This window comes from Lethenteron reissneri, chromosome 35, assembly GCF_015708825.2.
Source record: "Lethenteron reissneri isolate LAM-NWPU_2019-01 chromosome 35, ASM1570882v1, whole genome shotgun sequence".
In the NCBI taxonomy this organism is placed as follows: domain Eukaryota; kingdom Metazoa; phylum Chordata; class Hyperoartia; order Petromyzontiformes; family Petromyzontidae; genus Lethenteron; species Lethenteron reissneri.
In genome coordinates, this window is record NC_083813.1 from 4,269,658 (window position 1) to 4,295,128 (window position 25,471).

Sequence of the window (25,471 nt, forward strand, 5' to 3'; positions counted from 1 at the left end):
GTACGTTGTTTTTTTTACCATACTGTTATTCTAAAGACAATTTGCTGATGGGAGTACAATGAATGCCTGCTATTGATATGCTTTACAGATAGGTCGAGAGCACCTGGGACTCAAAGGGTTGACCGACATTCTTCAGGAAATCCAATACAAGGTAGGTTGGCTGCCACAACAAGTGTCCATTTACACGGATGGGGAATCATGTGTACACGACGGATGGCCCCAAGCGTGAAAGCATATTCAGCAAATGACTTTACCGAAAAAAACAAAGAGTACGAGTCGCCATTAACCACGCGACTGGTGTACAAGTCCCGTTAATCAACAATCCTGCCAGCCACCCACAGGCCCAACTAAGTCATCAAATGCTGGTGGACACACGTGCATAGATGTACTGCACAGCACATAAGGACTTTCACAAAACCACACTTTACTCCCTTGTTGCACGAGGAAATCATTAAAGGAGTAGTCCATTCCTAATGTGCCACACATTGCTGACATAAAATGCAATATGTGTACGTATGTGTGTCCTGGGTCACCATATATTCTTAATTTATACAAAAATACACATGTAGCCTCTTTGAGAGAATGATATCATTAAATAGTTGCCATGGTGATATGGAAATGTCATGCGCTATTTAAGTACCATATTCACATTTCACATATGCACTTTTGATCTTTATATTGTATGCGCGCACACAGACTTTAAATTGGTGACAGAGCCTTCAAATATAATACGTGGCTATTTGTGAAATTAAAATGAGATTGACGTCAGATATTATATTTTCTTTCTTTTCTGCAGTGAACACTGGTTAGTGTAGTTCCATGACATCAGTCCTCTTTGGTGCTCAATTGCATGACAAATGTTAACAAAGGCCCATTTTTACTATCAACTGCAACTTAGATTTAGAAAATACAGGGATTATAATTATGCTGAGTCTTCTCTTCAGAGTCTGTAGTCTTATCACACGTGTATGTTTTTAAATAGCTTACATGAAAAATTTCTTACGGATGAGGAACAATCAAAAAGTACTGAGAAGAATAAATTGACAATTTTAGGCTCATAATGACTTCCATATGAATCAACTATATTCATATCATAGCATACGTTGAAATGTACAATAAGGTACAAAGATTCAGCAAATAAAGATTTAACAACAAGCATTACAAATATATACATTTCACAATTGGGTCAAACCGTCCCCTCTTCTCTTAAGCAGTTACATACTTTTACAGCAGTTAAAGTCCTTCGAACTTTAGAGATCTGGGTTGGCAGGGAAACTGGCGTTTCCGCTGTTACTGATGGCAATTGACTTTGATCTAATTTCTTTCTTTCTTTCTGTTACTTCTATTTAAACGTCTCTGACTTTATCTCACGAATGTTATCTTTCATTTATGGATTTATGTTTGCCGTTAGCTCAATTACCTCACCTTTTGTAAGACCTTCCCTTTCGCCCCCCACCATAGGCCCACCTTTTGTCAGCTCTCGGGGGTCTGTGGGTGTGTGTGCATGAATGTGTGGGGTGTGGTGGTGGGTGTACACCCAGAACCCCATTCAAACCTATAGTGGCCTGGTCTCAGCTAGCTGATGAAAGTTGCAAGCGAGAAAGCCATCATTGCTTGCAGCTGGGGTTGGCATCGCCTCCCACTCCTCCTGATGTCGAGGGGAAATGGGCTGCCTTTGGTACACGTTCCAGACCTCCCCAGAGACACTGGCTGGCAGAGGAGGTGTTCAGGCTGGCTGAGAAAAAGCGACAGGCCCACTCTCATCGTCTACAGCATCCCACATTAGAGAATGAGGAGGCCTACTGCAGCCTTCGCTTGAATTTCGGAGAGCCGTGAGGCGCTGCAAGGATGGGTGGTGGTCGCGGGTTGCTGAGGAGATGGAATCTGCCTCAGTGGCCTGCGATCACAAATCACTCTTTAATTCCATAAAAAAGTAACTTGGAGTGCCACACCTATCACCATTATTAGAGAAAAGAACGGTGATCCAATCCCCAACTCCCAGGAAGAGGTTTGCAGATTTGCTGAGAATTTCTGTGAGGTCTTGGGGGAGAGGAAATCCCTCAGTCTGGAAAACATCATGGGGCAAAGTGGGGATGACCCTGCTGAGGCTGCGGTGCCTCAAATATTGGAAGAAGTAGTCACCTCCTCTGAGTGGCTGGCTGAGGTGCCATCTGTTGAGGAAGTATTGAAGGCAATCTAGAGTCTGAGACCAGGAAAGGCACCAGGCAGAGATGATCTCCCAAGTGAAATGTCTAGACCACTCAATGTGTTCCGCAGGATTAGAAGGATACCCTGGTGGTCCCCCTCTTTAAGAAGGTGGACTGCACAGACTGTAACAACTACAGGGGCATCTCACTCCTCATTGTGCCGGGAAAGGTCCTGGAAAGGATTATTCAACATTGCCTTGCCAGGCATTCTGAGGACAGGCTTGCAGAGCCCCAATGTGGTTTCAGGAAAGGGTGGTCCTGCGCAGATGCCATATTTTGTGTCCGTCTGCTACAGCAGAAGTGTAGGGAATTCCAACAAAACCTACATCTCTGCTTTATTGATCTGGTCAATGCCTATGATACCATCAGTAGACCTGGGCTCTGGGTTGTTCTTCATGCTTTCGGAGTTCCTGACTCTTTGCTCATGATCATTAAGGACCTTCGTGATGGTGAGCGAGCCCGGGTAAATCCAATGTGGCCGGGAGTCGGAGCCATTCCCTGTTCACCGTGGGGTGCAACAGGGATGTCCTCTGGCTCCCACATTATTTAATATATATTTAGACCACATGGTTCATGAAGCCTTCGATGGCTGTACTGGAGGAATTTCCATCGGTACAGAAACAATAAGAGGCTGATCAGTGCCCAGGTGCGGTCAAGGGATGGCTCCCTATTGGTCAACCATGTTATGTATGCTTATGATCTGGTTATTGCTGCTCAATCAGAGGAGGAGTTGGAGGCACTGCTGCTGAACCTGGGACCTTACCATCAGCCCCACAAAAACGAAGTACCTGCCTGGGTATTTTGCACCATCAGACACTCTCACCACACAACTACCAATTGGAGATAGGGCAGTTGTAGAGAGAGTGTAGAGTCTCCCATACCTGAGCAGTGTGCTCATGACCGGCTCTGGTTTGACAGCAGAGGTCTCACTCCGAATCAGTTGAGCGGCATTATTTTTTCATTGGTTGCATAACGCTGTATAGAAGCTACCTGGTCTGTGGCTCCACACAAAGCTTCAGGTCTCCTTAGCCTCGGGCATGCCCTCCCTTCTCTACTCTTGCAAAACGTGGACCCCCCTAATGGAACATCTTCACTGGTTAGAAACATTTAGGCTGGCCTGCCTACGATCCATTCTGGGTTTAACCAGGCTGGATTGTGTGAGGAGTTCACAAACCCTTGAAAGATCTGGACAACGTCCCATCGGTGAGCTCCTCCGGCAGGCCCGGCTGCATTGGCTGGGTCATCTAACCTGTATGCCCAGCACTGCATGCCTAAACAGCTTTTGTTCGGCCAGATAACGGGGGCTAAATGGGCGCGGCACGGGCTGGAGAAGAGATGGAGTGATGTGGTACAAGAGAATTTGGAGCTGAGTGGACTCGCCAATGACTGGTACCAGCAGTGTCAAGATCGACCTCTGTGGTGGAGGCTCGTGAAGGACGTTACTGGGCAGTTGGAGGCAGTCGTCCTCCAACAACAACGGAGGGCAGAAGAGCGATGCTCACAACAACGAGCAGAGTGCCGGGCGGCTAAAACATAGCAAGTTGGCAAAGTAGGGAGCACAGGTGGTGCATTGGCCAGTCATCTCACTCAGTCGACCCATGACACCTGGGTCTACCCCGTGACCTCCCGCAGGCGGGCGTTCGACACTTCACGTGGCCTCAACGTGCACATAGCTTGGCACGGGCGCCATGGTGATGTCGCCACCACTTAGTGGCGAATGGCGGTTGTTGTTGTTGGGAAGCGGTAGTGTGGTGGCTAATGTGCTGCACTATGAACCCGGCGACCCGAGATTGATTCTCGCTCACGGCCAACACCAGTGACGATTATTTGAACCGGTTCTGGGCCTCCCCTAGGTTGACTCAGCCTCAAATGATTACCAGGTGTGGTGTGTAAACATCGCCACTAGGGAGACAAAGGCAGTCGGGCGTGGTGCTGACCACCCACCCCCTCGTGTACCGTTCTGGCCTTCATAGGTGCTCGCTACCAGCACTTGCCCCAACAATCTGTTGAGGCTATACAGGGTATCTTTGTACGAATGTGTGCGGAGCGCTAGTGTAGCGGTTAGTGCTGTGCTGCGATATGAACCCAGCAAACCGAGTTAGATTCCCGCTCAAGGCCACCACCAGTGACAGGTTATCTGAACCGGTCTTGGGCGTCCTCTAGATTCACTCAGTCACAAATAAGTACCTAGTGCAATGTGTAAACATCGCCACTAGGGAGACAAAGGCGGCCGGGCGTGGTGCTGGCCACCCATCCCCTCGTGTGCCATGTCAGACTTCATAGGTTCTCGCTAACAGCACTTGCCCTAACAGTCTGTTAAGCCTTTAAGGGGTGGGGGGGGACTTTGTATTTATCTTTGTTGTGTATGAATGTGTTTATGTTTCTACATAGTCGCATGCACAGATGTGTAAGTCGAAATACGAGGACTGCGCTTTTCTGAATTAGAATATTTATATGGGAGGAATCCCGATGGGCTATACAGCTCTTTTTTTTACAGATGTCCAGTTTGGGCGGGTCAAAAAGTATAGGGAGGGTAAGCAAATCTACAATTTTTATTTAATTTATCTTACCAGGTAAGGCCCACTGAGCTATTAGCTTCTTTTTCAAAAGCGACCTGGCCACAAATAATAGCTCAACGAAGCGGCTTATCATGTGGACATTTGAAGCAGCCAAATCATTTTAATAATATTAACACCAACGTTCCACTGCTCCTGTGCCCAATCTGTATCACTTTCCCCTCTCTATCTACCTTCCTCAATTCATAATCAACGTTTTTGGTTTAGATCGCATTATTTTTAAATGTGTCGTCATCCTCCACCACCCGACACGGCCAATCAGCAAAAAAAGCGTCACGTTGACAAAAGACACATAATTCACTACTTTAGCCCACCGGTGTGTTGAAGCGTGAAACCACATCACGTTGAATATGAATAATATTGGTCGCGAAAGCCTACGTATTAAACTACCTTTCTCAAGGCGGGACCCACACATTTGACTAGAAGTATCCTTGATGTCGTCTGTGAATGTGCTGCGACCATTCGTGACATTGTACAATGATGGATTTTCTGATATAACAGGCAATCGCAGCGGCTTTTGGCTAACCATCAAACAAAGACGGTCACTGCAATTCGCGCTTTCGGGTGCGCTTATGCGGCTATCTGGAACGCTCTTTCTTGCGATATTAGGAAGCCACTGGAGCTATGCACATTTAAATCTTGATTGAAAACTAATTTCTTTAGAACTGCTTTTAGTGTTTAGTTTGTTGGTCTTCCCCCGCGCCTCCAATTATCACGGTTGGCTACGTATGGAGTGACAGAAGTTCAACATAATACAATGCATTTCTAATAAAGGGAGTGGTGGCGCAGTGGTTACCACCGCACTATGTGTGTTTGAGTGATATGAATGGACTATGTCGGATAAAGGAGGGTTTACGATATCCATTTTTAAACGACCTAACCCCCCAAAAAACCTAATTGTGAATCATAATATTGGTCAAGAAAGCCTACGCATAAAGTTACTATATTTATTAAGAAAACTAAAGGAGGATACACGTATACAGTATACATGAATGTGCATTCAATTTTCACATTGTCTACCAGTGTGTGGTATTTGCATGGGGTCATTTCAAAGTGTAATGTGGAAGTGAGATTAGCCTGGGATGCAGTACAGTGACATTGGTTAAAAAGCAAACTTACTTAGCTATGTATCAGGCCCTGTGCAATAGTCTAATAAAGGTAGTATATAAAAATTAGGCTCGCTTAATCTCTTGGTGCCCAAAGAAAAAGCTAAATTGGAAACAGGGATAAAAACCGAACTAATGAATCCTGGCGAGATTAGTTGTGACTTATGAGCTACTTAGTGGAGCTTTGTTTTTGAACACTGGATGCATTCATTGCAAAAGGAGTCACCATTCATCCCTTAATTAATTGGCACACAACGAGAGCCCCGACGCTCAGAAGGCGAAACAATAAAACTGCTGACTTGCCTGCATGCCATAAACCAAATATAGCTCCAGCACGTGAGTAATAATGTTACACTCACCTCTAGCACTGCAAGCAATGCGATGACTTTGCCTGTCCATTGATTTCTTAAGCATTCAAGTGCACCTTCATAATGCCTCTGGACATTGGTGAAGGGTTTTCTCTGGGCTATTAAAATGACATTGCACTTTAAAACTTGTCCATGCAGTAGAAGCTGAATCTAAGCAAACCTTCTCTAAGGGGCTCTTCGGTGGCGAGATGTTAACTACCTCACCTGGTTTATAGGAGGTCATGGGTTTGATCACAACCCTGACGCCTGTATATTTGAAGTTTGCCTGTTCCTCCCGTGGTCGCAGAGATTTTTTTCTCCAGGTCATCTGTTTTTCCCCTCCACATTTAGAGCCATGCGGTGAGAGTATTTAGTTGCAAAATTTGTGGATAACTCCGTGTATATAAGAATAGGTTTTGCAAGGAATCATAATCTGCATTAACCACATATAATGGCAAGGGAGGTCCCATTGATGCAGCTGTTCACCCCGAGCTCTCAATGTCCTTATAGTGGCATTGTCTTTGTGCTGTTCGCCTTTTGGCGTCCTCTGGTCAAACACGGTTTGAGACTAGGCTCTAAAGAAAGCTGTTACTGGTGTGCACCAATCAGTTTCAAAGACAATGCTTATACTACCAGAGCATGTTTTTTTGTTTGTATGTATGTTCACCACAAGTATATGAGGTTAATGAAGACATGATTCCTTGCAAAAGGTTTCAGTTTGGTGTTTTAACATCTTATCACAGCTGTTTTATTGCCAGAAAGGGTAAAACCTTTTGTTATATTTTGATACTAGCAAAGAAGGTCCAATGATGTAACTCTGTGTATAATATGATCCGTGATCTGGTCCCCCATATCGTATACTGGTGGAAATAAGCTAAGGGTAAATTGGATAGAAGGGCACTTTGAATATAAGCACAGATGGTCTTGCCCTCCAACGTTTGTGCTTAAATCACGCCTTTTCCGAATAATACAGTTTCCTAATTTACCCCTAATTAAGGCACTGCGGACTTGTGATGAACTAATGCACAACGATGGCATTTCAAAGCTAAGTTGAACGTGAGGGCAACGTGACCTTTCGTTGTGGTGGTTGTTTTCTTAAAACTTCAGTCATAACACCCGCTAATAATGGAACTCTATTGATACCATCAGCGAAAATTGTCGGCTCTAACAAGATCTGCCCGTGCTGTGTGCAGAAGTAAAATCATCACAATGTACCCTGACCATTCTTTACGTGTTATCCGGTGACTGTCAGTTGCACAAGCCACTGTTAATTTGAGACTCACGAGGATATGTCTGTGTGCTAGTCACAGTGATGCCACTGCATTATTGGCTCCTAAATATCCCCTCCGAGTTTAATGGAATTCATTTGCCATTTTCTCATAATGTAGAAGTTTGGATTCAGAGTTGTACAGCTTCTTTCTCTTCACCTCATTCATTATACCGAGGTTGTTCCATGCAGCATTACTTTTGCTGTTGCAAATATAAAGCAGCAGCAGCAGCAAGGGTTCACAAAGGTCAACGTTTTGCGCACACACAAGTGCCGGTTAGTGAGCCCGCGTGAAGACTCCTTGCGCAAGATGCCGCCAGTTGTTGCTGTTGTGTTTCCGCGTGTCGGGCTGTTTACGCCAATTCAAAGCCCAGGACACCACAAAGGTCAAGCAAGCATTAGCCAGTCAGCGACCGATCCCCGCTGCATCGCTTTAACCTTTCCGCACGGGTCGCGGGGACCCTGGCTGCAGCGTGTCCGCCCACGCATTCACGCGCGCGTTTCTCCCGCCCTTCTGCCCTTGATAAGAGATCTGAAATGTCTGGCCGTTTTTGGCCTCTTGCACCTGCAGCGGCGGGGAGAATGAATGGCTGGGCAAAACACGGCGCAGAGTCGCCTCGGTTTGCTGACAGCAGCACCGAGCGTGCGATATGTGCCCACGGACCCCTTGATTTACAGAAATCGGGAGTAACGAGACCCTTTAAACGGCGGAGTGCTGAAATACGGCGTTAACGTGGGGCCCCATTAAGTCGCACATCAATTAGCACGTCAAGTGGCACATCAAGCGCGGTAACCAGATGAGCTGTGCGTCGCATTAAGCGGAGAGGGCGACTTAAAACGCATTTAATGATGGCACGGTTGAACTTGATATAACCGCCGTCAGGCTGAACGAATTATGCCGCCGCAGTGAAATTCATCACAAATAGAGTCGTTCGGACGTGCTGATTAAATTCTACTATGCTCCGGTTTGATGGCTAATAAAATGCTATATATATGCCATTAATTTGCGTTACGTCACACATATTCGGCCCCGATTTGAGGACACGTTAACTTGTTATTCAACTACCGGCTTGCTCCTTCATGTCTCTCTCTCCTTCTCTGGCTCCACCAGAACTTCTGATTGGTTAACTTGCGTTGACCTATCAGCATGGTGGCTTGTGAATTTAACCACACGAGTTGGTGATGCACAAGCAAAATGAACAATAACTCAACACATTTGTCAATAACACTGTGGTGGGCAGGGGGGGGGCTTTCAAGGACATATGTCATAAGCGACGTTTTTGGGAAATGGCCCTTCTTCATAGGAATAAGGGCCACTAGTCGAAATGTCTCCTAATAAATAGTGTTTTTTTCATGGCCAGCGTGTTATTCTGTTGAGTTTTTTCATTCACTGGATTGTGAGGCTGGGATGAGGTTACAATGGGTGTTATAGTTGAGGACGCAATGTACTTGCTCATATATATATTCCGTAAATCTTTGAGACTTTTAGCAATGATTAAAGCTTAAATTGGTATCCCATTTATAGTAACTTATCCAAGGTTAGAAACATACAATGCTCTCTGTGCTGTGGTTTGTTGAATAAAGTCAAATTTGTGGTGTGATTTGGTATTATGTTTCCTTCAAAAATGTTCTTCTGTATACCGAACAGCAAGGGCAAAATAACAACTCCTTTAAAATAGTTTCACTCAGATTAAAAAAAAAATTGGTAAATATAAACATCAAATTGGTAGACGTTCCAACTAGGGCAGCCTGCACGATTTTGGTTGCCAAGTTCAGCTGAAACAGAGTGTAGTGCAGCAGTGGAATTAAGCAGTCTTCGAATACAACATTCTGTTGAGTGTCTCAGCACCTTAGTCCATGGGCCAGAGAGCAGAAATCGCTACCACCTAATGAAGCAAAACGTTAGTCGGACGGATTTAAGCAAATGAGGATAATGAGAGTCCATTTTGTTAAAACTCACCGTGTCAAATTGTTATCGCGTAACACAATGTCACTGACCACGTAAAGAAATCGTAACCACCGAAGTTATGCCACCTTCGGGTAGTGTCGACAAATCAAATATCTGACACCCATGAACCAAATATCTGCTGTTGGTTCATGTGTGACCTGTGTCACCCTCACCTTGAATCTCTGCTCCAACCCTCTCAATCGCTTGTGCACCATTCAATAAACCTCATGCTCCTACACGACTCTATCCTTTTATGCTTGCTTGGTCATTTAATTGATGGCGGTATCAGTGTGTGGGATAAGTTTTCGAGGTCAGTGGGCTGGGAGTGATGGTGTTGCATCTTTGTACCCGCATTGCTATTATTTAGCCTGTTCTTCATATTATAGGTTGAATTAAATGATGACGTCACCCTGCTGCTGCTGCTCTATTTAAGACTGGAAGAAACAGGAGAGCTTCACCGTTCTTGCCCGACGAAGCTGATTGTAGTTATCAGCGAAACGTCGTACTCAAATTTTAAAATGCTGTTGATTCTCTCTTTAACACACCGGTGGGCTAGAGAAGTGAATTATTTTGTCCTTTGAAAAACGTGACACATTTTTTACTGTTTGGCCGTGTCGGGTGGTGGAGGGTTACGACACATTTATAAATAACGCGATCTGACCCCAAAAAAAAAACTATATCATGAATAATATTGGTCGCGAAAGCCTACATGTTAAATGAGCCTGTTCTATAAAAGGAGCTTTTGAATGAATCGCTCAAGCAGCAGTTGCTAACACGGTGTTTTGGTTTTTAATTCATTGCAGGGAAAAGCAAAGACAATACCTTCATTCAATCCAAATACTCTATTACCAGGTAAGACATTGAATTGACCGTTTTCATTTAATTTTGCTTTCAATTAGTCCTAATGCTGAAACTCCAATCCGTTTGAATGAAGAATGTAAATCCGCTGGTTGTAAAACCCTCTATGAACAAAGACGAGCAGTGCAATAAGCAGAGCTAATCCTCATTCAAAATACATTAAAGTTCATATAAAACATATTAAAAACAGCTTCATTAAATGCATCGCCACTGATGATTGACCGTAATGAACGTACGATTTCACTATGAAACACACACAAAAGACGTCAGCCTCAAAATAAACATTGCCAAATGGGATTTAAAATAAAATTAAGCCACACACCGAGGCTTTTGCATGTTTCGTGATGTTTACGAACCTTGTGGAGTTTTGGTGTCTTATGTAATTATTTTTCTCTTTCAAATTAAAGTTGCCTCTTCTGTTTCCCTACACTGTCTCAGATCTCTATAAATGCCGACGCTTCTCACTTTAGACGCTTCCCTTGAGCTTTCGAGTTTTCCTCATTAGTCTCCATTAATCCCCCCCTCCCTTTCCTCTGGGCTGCGAGAGTATTTCATTTATGGAGTTCATATGTGATCAGTCAATGCTTTATCGAGGTGATGAGACAATGCGTGTTTTTGTGCTGTTGTTGTTGCTGCTGCTGCAAAGAGAAAATTAACCCAAGGATGTAAGGGTACGAGACGAGAGGTGGATCGTACGTGGAAGACGACATCAAAAGTGACTGCCATACTCTAACGAGCATTAGGAAGCACTCGTCTCTGTTGACGGCCCTGAACCAGGACCGGCAATTCCACATTGCTGTGATGGGGGACAGTCCATCCACAAGACAACCAATGTTACATTCAAGCAGTGTGACCCCTACAGGAATGATAACCTCAGTTGATACCCAAACTGAACTCATACACAACAGAATGTGCTTTTAAATCATTACTTCGATGTTTATTTTTTATCACACTGTAGGTAAATCCACTTCTGGATGAAGGCCTCCCCATACCATGTCAGTTGTGTGCGATATGAAACGTTGCATCTGACTTGCAGGCCAAAATACCATATAGAGGGGCTCTCTGGAGCTGACTCGAGTGAAGGCTCTTCCACCAGCAGTCGCACGAGCAAGCAATTGCAGGGCTGTGCCCCTACATGTTGCCAATAATCAAAACAACATCGAGTTATAACACACAATCATCACGAGGGGCGTTGTGTAGAATAGAAATAATTTAATAGATTACCAGACGATGTCTCCTTCACCTAAAACAATCATAACTGATGGTTAACACCTTTGTTGATTTGCCTGTATATATAAATATATAAGCTCCTTTTGTAATTTCATTCTGTTTGTGTTTGCCAAACAGCGATTCAGTCCGCGATATGGATATTTTATTTATTTACAAACTTTTATAGTGCAGCTAATTAACGAAATAATATTGCAGGTTCATTTATGTATTATTATAATTATAATTTTTTCTACATTGTCGCATTCAAAAGAGGTGCCAAGATCAGAGACACACGAGCTATGCAGTTCTATCCACAACATTTTCCCATTCCAGTTGAAAAACTAAATCCGGAGGTCACAAACGTCAAAGCGTCTCCATTCGTGGCCCAGTCAGTGGTGTAAATCCTACATTCTGATATTACTTGCAGGAAATAATACATGTATATATTGCATCAAGGTCCTTAAGGTATTCTGATCTCCAACCACTCAGCACTCCCAGGTCTAGGTTGCGTTTCTTTTGGCGATCGAGCTTTTGTTAGCGTGACACCCAAGCTATGGAACGCCTTGCCGCTTGAAATCAGAAAATCAGAGTCAGTAGATATATTTAAGTCTGCTTTGAAAACCCATCTCTTTAAAGTGGCCTTACCTCTTGAGTTTGATCGGTTGCCCTGGTTCTGTTTTGGTTTACTGCTTTCAATGCATTGCCCATTGGGGTCCTAGGATGGAATGCGTATTATACATTTGAAATATTATTAAAAAGGGGGTGGGGTTTATAAATGATGATAAAAAAAAACACCAATTGTCTTAATGAGCGATTACCTACGAAAAGAAGGTAAACTTTACGCAATGTCCCGCTGGAGTGTGTATTTGTCAGTGGGAGCGAGCGGTACTGCAATGGTTAGCACACTGCACTCCAAACCCAGCAAACCCAGTTCGATAATAATCAAGGAAACTGATTGGTTTAGTTTTGTTGGTGGGTCAGTTGGTAATGCTGTGGGGAGCAGTGGTGCAGTTGTTAGCACACTGCATTACAAACCCGGCAAACCTGAGTTCAATACCCACTCACGACCAATATCGGTGATGAATATCTGAACAGGTCTTGAGCCTCCCCTAGATTGACTCAGCCTTAAACGGGTACCTGGTGCGGTGTGTAAACATTTGCATTTAGGAGACATAGGCAACCCGGTGTGGTGTTGGTCACCCGCCCCCTCGTGTGCCGTGCCGGCCTTCATAAGTGCTCGCTAACAGCACTTGCCCCAACAGTGTGTTGAAGGCTATATGGGGGATCTTTGTCTGGTTTGGTGAGTGTGATGTTTACCGTGAAAACACTTGATTGTAAAAGCACACATTCATAGCAGACATTGCTAAGACTCAATTTATATATTAAGCGTGGGAGAGAAAAATCAACACTATACATTATGTAGAAGTCATTGCAAGCAAATACAATTTGGATAAAAAATCAAATTCTTCAAATAAAATGACATTCCTTCCATTTTTTTGCTTGGAATATTTAGTTAAACGTATGTGGCTCTCTCTGCAAAGCACGTGTGCTTTCCTCAAATTGTATGCTACCAACAGAAGCTATTTACGAAGCCAACGGGACGTTGAACAAAACACATTTCTTTATAATGCAATCTCTTTTTAATGGGAAAGTGCAACTCTCATTACATTTAAAACCTCACGAAATTAATTTTTCCAGGCGCTTAAGATTGTTCAAATATTGTTATATCCAGCCGATTCTTTATTTATTTTTTGCAAATACATATTTAGGGTTCTTAGAAAATCACAGCATTATTTAATTTTACAAACACCATATGCATTACAGGTTTTTGTTTTGAGTTGTCCGTTTTCTACTCAATTTTCAGTGGACAAACATTTAACATACTACCGACAGTGCCCCTTGTCAACATCCCATGTGTCAGAGGAACTATTATACATGTGACAACATGAGGTGTTGGCTGAGGTTATGGAGCAGGTGCCTCTTTCTTTGCACATATTTTCGTTCGAAGATAATTCCTTTAATGCATTAAATATTTGAGTGCTTCAATTTGCACTTACATTCAGTAATAGCTCAACTAAGCCATCTCACAGATCAGCAAAGTTACATTTACAGTATTTCTTGATTTTTTTGTCGGCGACATAACTTGCAAATGTTATGCTACGTACATGTCTGGAAAACGCAACTGCACATTCTGTATTAATACACTGCAATACGCTGGACTTCTTGCTGTAGGTAAGTAAGTGGGTAGGTCAATTGGTGGACAGATTGATTGTTAGATTGGTATGAAGGCAGATAGATAGATAGGTGTGAAGGTCGGGAGGTAGGTACAGGTAGGTGGGTGGATTGGTTTGAAGGTAGATACGTAGGTGCGTGTGTAGGCAGGTATGCTATGTATAAACGTAGGTGTGTAGGCTGGTATGATGGTAGATAGGCAGATGCGTGGGTAGGTCGGTGTGAAGGTAGGTGTCAATGTAGGTTGGTGAGTTGGTATGAAATTAATTCGGAATGAAATGTAGGAAGGAATGATATGTAGGTATTAATTCTAGATTTGAAGTTTTCGTGACTGCAAGGATTCATATCCTTTGTTTTTTTCGGTAAAGTCACGTAGGCAAAAAAATAAAATAAATTAAATCACGACGTTTCGGACGCAACACAAGCGTCCTTCTTCAGGTGGGACAACTTAGCGAAAGCACACCGCTTAAATGGTGAAATAACACCGCTTAAGTGGTGGAAGTACACCGCTTAAGTGTGTCTCAGAGGTGGCTGTGACGAGTAATTACTCGTCGCTAAGTTGTCCCCACCTGAAGAAGGACGCTTGTGTTGCGCCCGAAACGTCGTGATTTAATTTATTTTATTTTTTTACCTTCGTGACTTTACCGAATAAAACAAAGGATATGTAGGTACAGGAGTAGGTAGGTAGGAGCGTAGGGCAGGTAGGTGTGAAGGCGAGTAGGTAGGGAGTTAGGTATATCTTTGATCCCATCACTGATGAAAGATGTACTGTATCGTGATTGCTTTTGTAATGTGGCTTGAATAATGTATATACCTACACGTACTCACTCGCCGCGTATGTATGCACCACCATTTGAAGCCAAAAAGAGCTAAAGCTCTTTGCGCTCCGCACATTGAACTGTAGGCTTGTCTGTTTTCTGCTTGATAATAGGGTTTTCCCCTTTTTTCTGGCAAAAAAACAGGTGTTAAGATGTTAAAACACCAAACTGAAACCTTTTACAAGGAATCGTGTTTGCATTAACCACAATGCTTGTGGTCAGAATGCAAGTAAAATACATACACTGATAATATATGCATTGTCCTTGAAACTGATTGGTCCACACCAGACACAGCTTTCTTTTAAGCCTCGTCTAAGACGCCAAAAGGCATCCTCTGGCCTAACGCCGTTTGTAATTTTTTGTATAATTGTAACATGTTGCCATCGTGAAATATACTGCTTTGAAATTGGGTCCATCTTTTTTAAACACCCCACTATGGCGTTTGTTCGTAAGAGCAAAGCTCACCATCTCACACCCTCTCATTTTTAAGACCCACATGAGGGGGGGGGGGGGGGGGAGATGTGTAGCTCTGCGGTGCATTGGTTTACACTCTCTCGTGCCATGAACCAGGCGACATGCTCGTACCAACCGTCCCGGCCATAATAGGCGCTCACTAACAGCGCTTGTCCCAACAATCCGCAGGACTAAACGTTCGATCGTTTTTCCATTTTGTATGTGTAGTAAGTATATATGGAGGCTTGACGACAGGATCGGAGGCACACTTATTTATTACACCAACACAGTTAGTACAGGTCACTTGGCTACAGGGATTCTCGACAGCTAACCCCTCTAGCCTATACCAACTCCTCCACTACGGGACTAGGGGAGGCTATCTGTCCCAGCTTAGTTAAGCTGGGATCCCGGCTCCCTGAGTCACCAGACCAGCTTCGTCTGGGCTCTCGGGGCCACGCCACCGGCTTGCCCTGGTCGGCCCTTAGAAGGACAGCGAGCCAGGGGAGCTCCGGGGCCTACACTAGCAGGTCTTCCGTCTTCTCTGGTTATAGCTGAGTCCCGACCTCGAGCCCTCGAGCTCATCACCTTTTATAGGACTCGCCCCCGAGGGGGGGGCCCGTGGGGGATACACATGCGGACGTCGGTGCGAGCGCCACCCTTGTGTACGGCCGTAACCCCGCCCCTTGTGTTTGTTGGCCATCCGTGGCCATGCATAATCACACCTCAACATTCGTAGCCATGCGCAATTACACCTCTACATCACCCCCCCCTGTACAGCTCGCAGCCGTCCCCGGCTGCAAAAAAATCAGAATAAAGGTGCATCCCTCACGAAAACCCCGTGTGTGTGCCTCGCGTAATTTTTTTCTTTAACAAGAACAAGAAAACCTCAATAAGAACAACAAGAGGAAGAGAGAGAGAGAGAAAAAAAATAACCCGACGCACCCTCCCCGGATAAATACCCCAAAACCAACATATATATACACTCCGGACGCCACCTTTCCCATTGTCTGCAAGGCCCCCCAACGGCCGACCTCACAACACCCCTTCCCGTTTGTCCGCAAGGCCCCCCAACGGCCGACCTCACAAAAGTCTGCGCGTTTTGGCGCGCGTTCTCGCGGCGGGCCCGTCACAAGGGCCCGTCCCGGCACGCTCAGTGACGGTTGTAGACGGTCCGGGTGCAAGAGGGTCAGGTGTCGCTGCCGAGTGACCCCCGACCCCTCCGGGAGGGGTTGGTGGGCGTGGGCCCGTCACTCCCGTTTCACCTGGGGACGGAACAGTTGGCGTCAGGTCAGGCGAGTGCAGCGACGACGGGGAGTCGGCAACACCCTCACACGTTTGGCCATGCGTGTGTGTGTGTGAACCACGGGGCGGCGTGACGAATGGTTTTAACCTTGAGGGGTGCACATACCACCGGCGCCTCCCCCATTTGACGCGAACACATTGCGGCCGCAAAACCTGCACGACCTCCACTGGCCCCCGCCACGGCCGTACCAATTTCGACGAGGTTGCCAGCGGCACCTGAGGACAGTGCAACCACGCCCTGTCCCCTGGTTTCCATTTGACCACCTGCACCCGCCCCAACCGAAGCCTCTCGTTCGCCTTCTGGCGGAGTTCAGAATTTTGCACGGCCGCTTCCCGCGCCTCAGACAATTGAGCGATGTTAAATTTAACGTGTTCGGACAAATTAGACTTCGCCTGGAGCGCCGAGAGCTTCAGCTGGGTCGCCACAGGGGGGTTAACTTCGCGCCCATACATTAAAAAGAAAGGGGAAAATCCGGTGGCCGCATGGGGAGCCATTCTGTAGGCCTGCAACACACCGGCTATGCGGAGGTCCCAATCCGTCTGGGATACCGACACCTGCTGGGACAGCATGGACGTGATGGTCCGATGCAGCCGTTCCACCATCCCGTCAGTTTGTGGGTGATACGGAGAGGTCCGAACCTTCTCCGTACCCAAGAGGTCGCACACCTCACGTAGGAGTTTACCAGAAAAATTCCTACCCTGGTCAGTAAGCAGCCGTTCCGGAGCACCCTTGTCGAGGACATAGCCCTGGACAAAGGCCTCCGCGATGGCTGCTGCCGACTGGTTCGCCAGGGGCCAGGCCATAGGCCATCTCGTGAAGTATTCAACCCCCGTTAGTAAATACCTATTGCCCCTGGGTGTAGCGGGAAATGGGCCAAGTATGTCCAGAGCGACGAGCTCGTTAACCCTGGAAACCTTTATGGACTGCAGCGGAGGGTTGGACCCCCTAGCAGGTGGCTTCCTCTGCGCGCATTGCGTGCATGACCCCAAGAGATCCCCCACGTCCTTTTCCATGCCCGGCCAGAAGAAATCTAGCTGGAGCGTGGCAAAGGTCTTATGAACCCCCAAGTGCAGAAGCCGCTCATGAACAGCCCATACCACCTTACCCCTTAAAGCAGCAGGCACCACGAGCCGCTGGCGCCGGGTTTTACCATCCCAGTGCATTAAAAGTCCCTGGAACAACCCCCACGAGTCAACGTTTTCCACCCCCTGGCCAACCCCCCCGGCGCGACGGCGCAGAGCGAGGAGGGAGGTGTCCTCCATTTGGAGGCGACCCCATTCCGCGACCGACAACCCCAGCAACGAATCCCTCCCTTCTTGCTCGATAGGACCCGAAACCGAAGGCGCATCGGCAGCGGCCACGAGGACCGAATCGGTGGTGACGTTCGGAGACCTACAACGCCCCGAACCCAAGAGGCACGCGCACTCCGAAGTGGGTGGCAATCGCGACAGGGCGTCAGCGTTCGTGTGGCGGAGACCCTTACGATATGTGGTGACAAAGTCATAGTCTTGGAGAATCTCCAACCATCGAGACAACTGGCCCGATGGTTGTTGAACCCGCAGGGCGTATTGTAGGGCCGCATGATCTGTACGGACGGTGAACCGCCGACCGTACAGATACGGGCGGTACTGCTGAATGAAATAAACAATCGCCAATAATTCCCGACGGGTAACGCAGTACCGCTGTTCGGCTGGAGACAGTACCCGACTACCGTAAGCCACCACATGCTCTACGCCCCCAATGAGCTGGGACAGCACGCCCCCGATGCCCGTGTTACTTGCATCTGTATCGAGCAAGAAGGGTTGTGAAAAATCGGGGTAATTCAACGGCGGAGCCCCCACCAAAGCATTCCGGAGGGCGCGAAAAGAAGCCTCCTCCTCCGGCCCCCAATGAAACCTGACTCCCTTGGACGTCAAGGCATGCAATGGTTTCGCAATCGTAGCGAAGTCAGCCACAAATCGCCGATAATACGACGCGAACCCAATGAAACTCCTGACCTCTCCCACAGAGGTGGGAGTCGGCCAGGAGCTGACGCATTCCGTTTTGGCGGGATCAGTGGATATCCCCGAGCGCCCAACAATGTGACCCAAATATCGCACCGATTCGCGGAGTAAATGGCACTTCTGTGGTTTAAATTTCAAATTGGCAGCCCGCATTTTGAGAAAAACAGCACGCAACCTCTGGAGGTGTTCCTCGAAGGATTTGCTAAAGACGATGACATCGTCTAAGTAAATCAAACACGAATCCCATTGCAAACCTGCCAAGACCAATTCCATTAACCGCTGAAAAGTTGCCGGCGCAGAATGTAAACCCATCGGCAAGCGGTTAAATTGGAAGAGACCTTGCGGTGTCCGAAAAGCAGTCTTAGGTTTTGATTCGTCATCCAGAGGAAGCTGCCAGAATCCAGATAGCAAATCGAGGGTGGAAAAGAATCGCGCCCCCGCCAAGGCATCGAGCGACTCATCCATTCGAGGAAGCGGGTACGCATCTGCCACAGAGATTTTGTTCAGACGCCGAAAGTCGACACAAAACCGCAGTGAGCCGTCGTGTTTTTTCACCAAAACGATCGGCGCGCCCCACGGGCTGTTGGAAGGGGAAATGATATCGGCGGCTAGCATGTCATCAACAGCCGATTTGACATGATCCTTTTCGGCGGGACTCAACCGAAAGGGATTTTGGCGGATTGGCGCGCTGTCACCCGTGTCAATATGGTGTCGCAGCAATTTAGTACAACCAATATCAAATTTGTGTTGACTAAAAACGTCAGCAAATTCGCTCAGGAGGACTCGCAGCTGCGCGCGCTGCGAGTCGGACAGGTCCACTGAACCCGCGCAAAGCGCATCCAGCCATCCGTCATCACAGTCCGAATGCGGTCGCGACGGAGGATCGGTGGATACCTGACCCACGAGTGGTTCCTCATAGGGTACCGGCGTTGCGTGTGCAAGCACGGTCCCTTGAGGAACCACGGCCGTTCGCGATCCCACATTAAGGACCGCAATGAAGGGGTCCCCATCCCCTCTCACCATGGTCTGAGCCGCGAGCAAATCGGGTCCATTTACCCCGGCCCGAGATGGTCCCAACAAGACCCCCCGATCCGCAACCCCTTCATTAAACGGCCGACGCAACCTAAGAGGGACGAGCATCTGAGCCCCCGGAGGTACGCGCACAGTTTTTGTCACGAGCGCCTGCACGGTGGCAAACGCCCGGCGCTCCGTGGTGGGGGAAGACAAAAATGTAACGCGTCGGCCCGATGGGAGCTCAATGCACCCCTGGTCAATCAGGATACGGATGGGCATTTTGGCCAAGAAATCCGTCCCCAACAGGCACGGAACCGCGAGTGAGGAGGAAACCAAAACAGGCCCGGATAATTTAATGTCTCCAATGCAGATAGTGGCGCGGATTTGCCCAATAATGCCCAGCGAGCCCCCGTTAGCAGCATAGCATGGCACGTCAACAGGGAGCAAGGGACGACTTTGAACGGGAAGGATGTTATAAATCAAATCAGATATAATGGTCGCCGATGCCCCTGTGTCAATTAAAATCCGCACCTCTACCCCATCAATATGACCGACCACAACCGATGATCCCGCCGACGCAGCAACGACACGATGGGCGAGCTCCGACCACTGACCCGGTTGGAGCGCTCGCCGCATTATAGAACAATCGCGCGCGACGGACGGGGAATTTGGAGCCCTGTTTGGTTGAGCGCGTGAGTGTGTGTCGGATGTGTGCGTGGGCCAAACGTGTGAGGTGCCGCGACTCGCCGTATTTCTCTGCTGGAGCTTGGGAGGAGACGGCGTGGCGTCCTGACGAGGTGTCGCCCCGCGCTGACGGGGAGCCCGGCATCCTGACGCAACGTGGCCTTGCAGGCCACAGTTGTAGCAGCGTGTGAGCGCCCCCGATGTCCTGGGCTGCTCCTGGCGGCTCGGTCCATTCCGAGCCTGTGGTGCCGCCGCTCTCCATTCCCCTCGCCGCTCCACCCCGCAGACCTCCTCCGATGGGAGGGCGGTAGCCGCCATGGCATGGCTGGCCGCCCCCTTTGCCGCCTTTCGACGCAGGGACCGCAAGCCCCCGTGGATGTGGCGCGCGACCAGCAGGGACGACATCTCCGCGTCGTCCTGAGCCAGGACGTTGACGTCCAGCTCGTCAGCGAGTAGCAGCAGCTTCTCGGCCACCATGGCATCCACTCCTTCCTCGTCCATCCTTGGGAAAGCAGCCTTCGCCAGAGCCAGGAGGGCCGTCCGGAAGGCCAGGGGTGACTCGTTGGCGCCCCGACTCCGATCGTGGAACAGCTGCCTGCAGTCCGAAGGCGGCCCATAGACGGCTGACAGCAGCTGCAACGCCAGGTGTAGAGTGGCGCGCTTTTCCCTCGGCGCCGAGGTGAGGGTAGCCAGGGCGTCGTTGTCCAGCATCGCTGGCAGCGCGCGTAGGGCCTCGGCGTCCGACCAGTTCGCCATCTCTTGATGAGCGATGAACCGCCTCTTGAAGCCGCCCCAATCTCCGTCAGCGCCGACAAATTCTTTAAGAGGCGGCAGACGCTGTTGTAAGGCGGCGTCCGTGGCCGCAGAACGCTCTCCGTCGCTCCCCGCCGATGATACAGTGTGGGCGGGCCGTGCACATGGCATCGCCGGTCGCTCCGATGTTGACGCGCCGGCCGGCGTTGATGATGTCACGGCTTGTGCTTGGCGCTCAGCAGACACGTGACGCGGGCCGGCCCCGCCCTCCGCTCGTACTGTAGATATGGCGGGAAATTTGACCGCGAGCCGCGTCGGGGTGGCGGGAAACGTCGCCCCGCGCCGGCTGCCTCCGTCGACCCGCGCTGCTCCTCCAGCCCCCAGCCGCGTGATCTCCTCCAACGCGGCGGCCGCGGCGTAGAGCAGGTCCGCCAGGCGGGAGTGGGCCAGCCGGAGTCCTTCGGCCGACGCATCCCCCTCCTCCTGTCGTAGCGGCGCGGGCGTACTCGGCCCCGGCTGCTCCGAATCGACCCCGGCCATCTCTGGTGGTGATTCGGCCGCGGCGTCTTCCATCTCCGACTCCCTGGTACGTGTCGTCCCTCGTGTGTCCATCGTTGGACGTTTACTTCTGACCCCAGATGTAGTAAGTATATATGGAGGCTTGACGACAGGATCGGAGGCACACTTATTTATTACACCAACACAGTTAGTACAGGTCACTTGGCTACAGGGATTCTCGACAGCTAACCCCTCTAGCCTATACCAACTCCTCCACTACGGGACTAGGGGAGGCTATCTGTCCCAGCTTAGTTAAGCTGGGATCCCGGCTCCCTGAGTCACCAGACCAGCTTCGTCTGGGCTCTCGGGGCCACGCCACCGGCTTGCCCTGGTCGGCCCTTAGAAGGACAGCGAGCCAGGGGAGCTCCGGGGCCTACACTAGCAGGTCTTCCGTCTTCTCTGGTTATAGCTGAGTCCCGACCTCGAGCCCTCGAGCTCATCACCTTTTATAGGACTCGCCCCCGAGGGGGGGGCCCGTGGGGGATACACATGCGGACGTCGGTGCGAGCGCAACCCTTGTGTACGGCCGTAACCCCGCCCCTTGTGTTTGTTGGCCATCCGTGGCCATGCATAATCACACCTCAACATTCGTAGCCATGCGCAATTACACCTCTACATATGTAATGCGTGCGTGCGTGTTTCTGTTTGTGTGCTGCGTTCACCCTTGGCTCCAGTATTTCTTATTATTTCTGCAACAACCCCCCCCGCCCCGGCATGTGTGTGTGCCACAATATGAAGGGCACCAGCACCATTCAATATTTGTTGACCCAAAGCAGAGTTTAAGTTGACAGTGCCTGTGATGAAATGGCCTAATATATTATATATGACGAGGTATTTGTTTTCCAGAGATGCCCCCCCAGAGACAGACTACGGCCTAACCCGATCAGCCCTGCGCTAGTGAGCCCCCCACCAACAACAGTGATAAAAACAAACACACACTCGAAATGTATGTTACAGAACGGCTCAAATTTAAACGATGAAAGTTTCATTGCAATCATCTTCTGTTGGGACTTCTTTGAAAAGTGCCATGTTTTAAAGATTACCCATACGATTCATGAGATGGATGAAGGTAGCATCGGAAGACGAGAGTGACACAGAGGAAACAACTGTGCCCCGGACCTGTCCATAGACAGAATACTTGATGATGATGATTTGATTTGGAAAGGTCAATATCATACTACTTAAAACAATCTAGCGGTGGGTTCTTGTTTAAATAAGCTTCTCCTGGTGTCTGACAAAAATACCAGCATTGTTACACCCTTGCCTTATAAAAATTAAAGAAATCTCCTGTCATTACCGCGTCTTTAGTAGGTGCGCAAATTAATTGTCACATACGAAAATAAGATCAAGGGGTCGTCTTGTGTTGTTAAACACAAGCGTACAGACCTTGAGCAGGTCACATCACTGATATTCTAATGTATTATTACTAATGATGTGACTGGTTCCCCCCCAGTCACGTCAAATCGGTCACATCACTGCCATGTAGTCACTGCATTTTCTGATGGAAAATCCAGCCATGAACAATAGAAAAGGACAACGCAGTTAAATCGGGTAGAAAATTAAAAATGCGATATGGATTGTAGCTACGCAGGTCTAGGAGCAATGGCACCTACAACGTACGGACAGGCCTGTCACGTAGCAGCAGATAGAGAAGGGATAACGTTGACGGTTATGATAAAGACTTTGAAGATACATGATGATGTTGTTGAAGATGCGATGTGTGATATAATTGCTTGGCAACGTGACTCATGTTCTGTGCATCCGTGGGAATGACCTGGGATTTTTTGTTGCATTCATCCCAAAAGCCCTCATTTTATATGCGTAACAAATGCAGTTACTCACTGTACCCGCAAAGGCCATGCCCGGGTCAAGTCAGCCTTAGATAACCAGCGAATGCTGCCATTTCATTTGCAGAGATGCTGGAAAATTTAATGCAACAGGTGCAACGCTGATTAATGAGTAGTGACATTTTATTTTGTCAAATTGGCAGCACAAATTCATGTATATATTCATTCAGAGTTAGTCGGGGGAAAAAATGCATCCCAACAAGCTCCAATGTGACTAAAAGGGGCTTCCGTTTTGTGTGTTTGTTGAATAGACCTGATAGATTAGACCTGATAGATTAGACCTGATAGTTTTAAAAATCTTTTTTAATCATTCAATAATAGTGTGGCCTTAAAAGGAAAAATATTTAACAGGCGACGTTTTAGCAATTACCCTTCTTCATAGCACGTATGCTTTTCTTCATATATATTGGTTGGCCGAAATCACTCACAAACTATATTCGCTATTTTGGCCATCAGTAGAGTGTTATTGTGTGAAGGCCTCAGGAAAACAACCTTTGATGAACACAAATAATGTCGGGATGAGGGCCGCAAGCAATAATCTAGCACGTGTGGAGAATAGGTCAAATGGATGAATTTGAAGAACAGCAGCACTTCCTAAAGCTGTGGCACCACTTCATCAGGAACAAACATTGATCTGCCTGTTTCAATGTGGGTATTTCTTCACAGAAGGGGTTAATCCAGTCCCAGCCTTCTTGCTACTAATTTCGTCGCTGCGTTACCTTTTCTTGTTATGCTTTTACTACATCTATCAGTGACCCTTTAAACACATCTACATATAAATGTATCTTAGTGGTATTTGTGTATGGTGGGGCTATGTGGTGGGCATTAGAGGGCAGTGCAGCACAATCATTGTGGTACTATACTTCTATGCTTCCATGTCTATGCTGCCCAATTTAATGATCCCGCACTGACCAAGGGAGGATGACCAATCACAGAGATGGATTGATGAGATTGTCCTTTTGTGCCGAAGCGACATGGATCGTGGCATTGCAAGACTGTGGAATTATCGTGCTTGTTTGTGGTGATGACGGGTAGCATATATGCATGAGCGTATCGTTATCACGCTATTATATACTCTGGCGTTAATTCTGTTGACTCGTTTTGCAATCTTGTCTGTATGATTTTGTTTGTTCATCTCGTTCGCTTGGTCCTACACGGCATACAGTGTAACTAGGCCTCGGCAAGGTAAGGTAAAAGTGTAAAAACAACGAGCCTACCTTTACCCTACCTTTTACCTTACCACAATACAATCACTCTACCCTACCTTTTACCCTTTAGCAGGTAAGGTAAAATGCAACGAGCCTACCTTTTACCCTACCCTTTACCCTTACCCCATGGCATGTTGACACCTTTACCTTTACCCTTTTACCCGGTAAAAACGGTACAATTACCTTACCTTGCTGAGGCCTATGTGTAACATTATCATGCAATGTGCATGTGGTTTGCGTAAACCAATTCTCACACGCAATTTCCCATGCATGCATCATGAGCGGAATAATCGATTTTAATCAATGAATTTGATGCAGGCCTAGTATTTGACGATGGCCATATGGATAGACTGGTGCCCACCATAGGAATGTGGAATTTTCACAATGGGCTCAGGGCTATCAACACAGATAAGCACCCCCAGATCTACTATAGTCCAAGTCTGAATTCCCAAATGTTTTATTTTTATGTTATATTTTGGTTCTGCCCAATGGCGACAAATTATAATACTTTCTAAATATTATGAGAAACTCATCCTGCATGCTGGAGCCATTGTACATGCAAAAGGCGATTTTTCAGCAACTAAAGGCCCAATTGTGACCACTGGAATGGGCCTCCCATGAGGCAGTTTATGTCACACGACAGCGCGCCTGTGTAATGCACACAGCCTTATTTTAGACCACCGACTCAACAGAGTTAAAACTGTGGGCCATATTATTTTCTAACTGTTTACCGGTTTCATCCTTCTTGGAAATCATCAGTACAGTATCGACATTTTGGACTTATATAATGAGCGATTTATTTATATTTAGTGACTTTCTTACCGTTTTCTCTATTTTGCACTCCTATCGTTGTTTGTATTATTTACTGCTGTAACTTGCTGTCAAGCCAATATGTAAACGAGCCTCATAGCTCATCAGATTCGTCCAGTCTAAATAGAGATTCTGATTTCCTGCTACTGCTGCTGCGGACTTGTGCCTCAGGGCGGCACCCTGACAGTGGCTTTACATAGACTGGCCCTCTGTGACAAGCCGTGGGGACAGCCAGCCCACTGCGTAAACGGCGAGAAGCACATCAAGACT

The 25,471-nt window shown here is 47.6% G+C and overlaps 1 protein-coding gene across 2 annotated transcripts in view; it reads left to right on the forward strand.

Annotated features, from left to right (window-relative positions):
• CA8 (carbonic anhydrase 8) overlaps positions 1-25,471 on the forward strand; it is a 58,563-nt gene that overhangs the window by 23,068 nt on the left and 10,024 nt on the right. For both annotated transcript variants that reach the window (XR_009756112.1, XM_061565598.1), the window contains exons 6-7: positions 89-151; positions 10,255-10,303. Coding sequence is in view for 1 of the 2 variants with exons in the window: in XM_061565598.1 (XP_061421582.1) it covers positions 89-151; positions 10,255-10,303 (112 nt within the window). In the remaining variant the exon portion in view is untranslated. The remainder of the gene's footprint in view (positions 1-88; positions 152-10,254; positions 10,304-25,471) is intronic.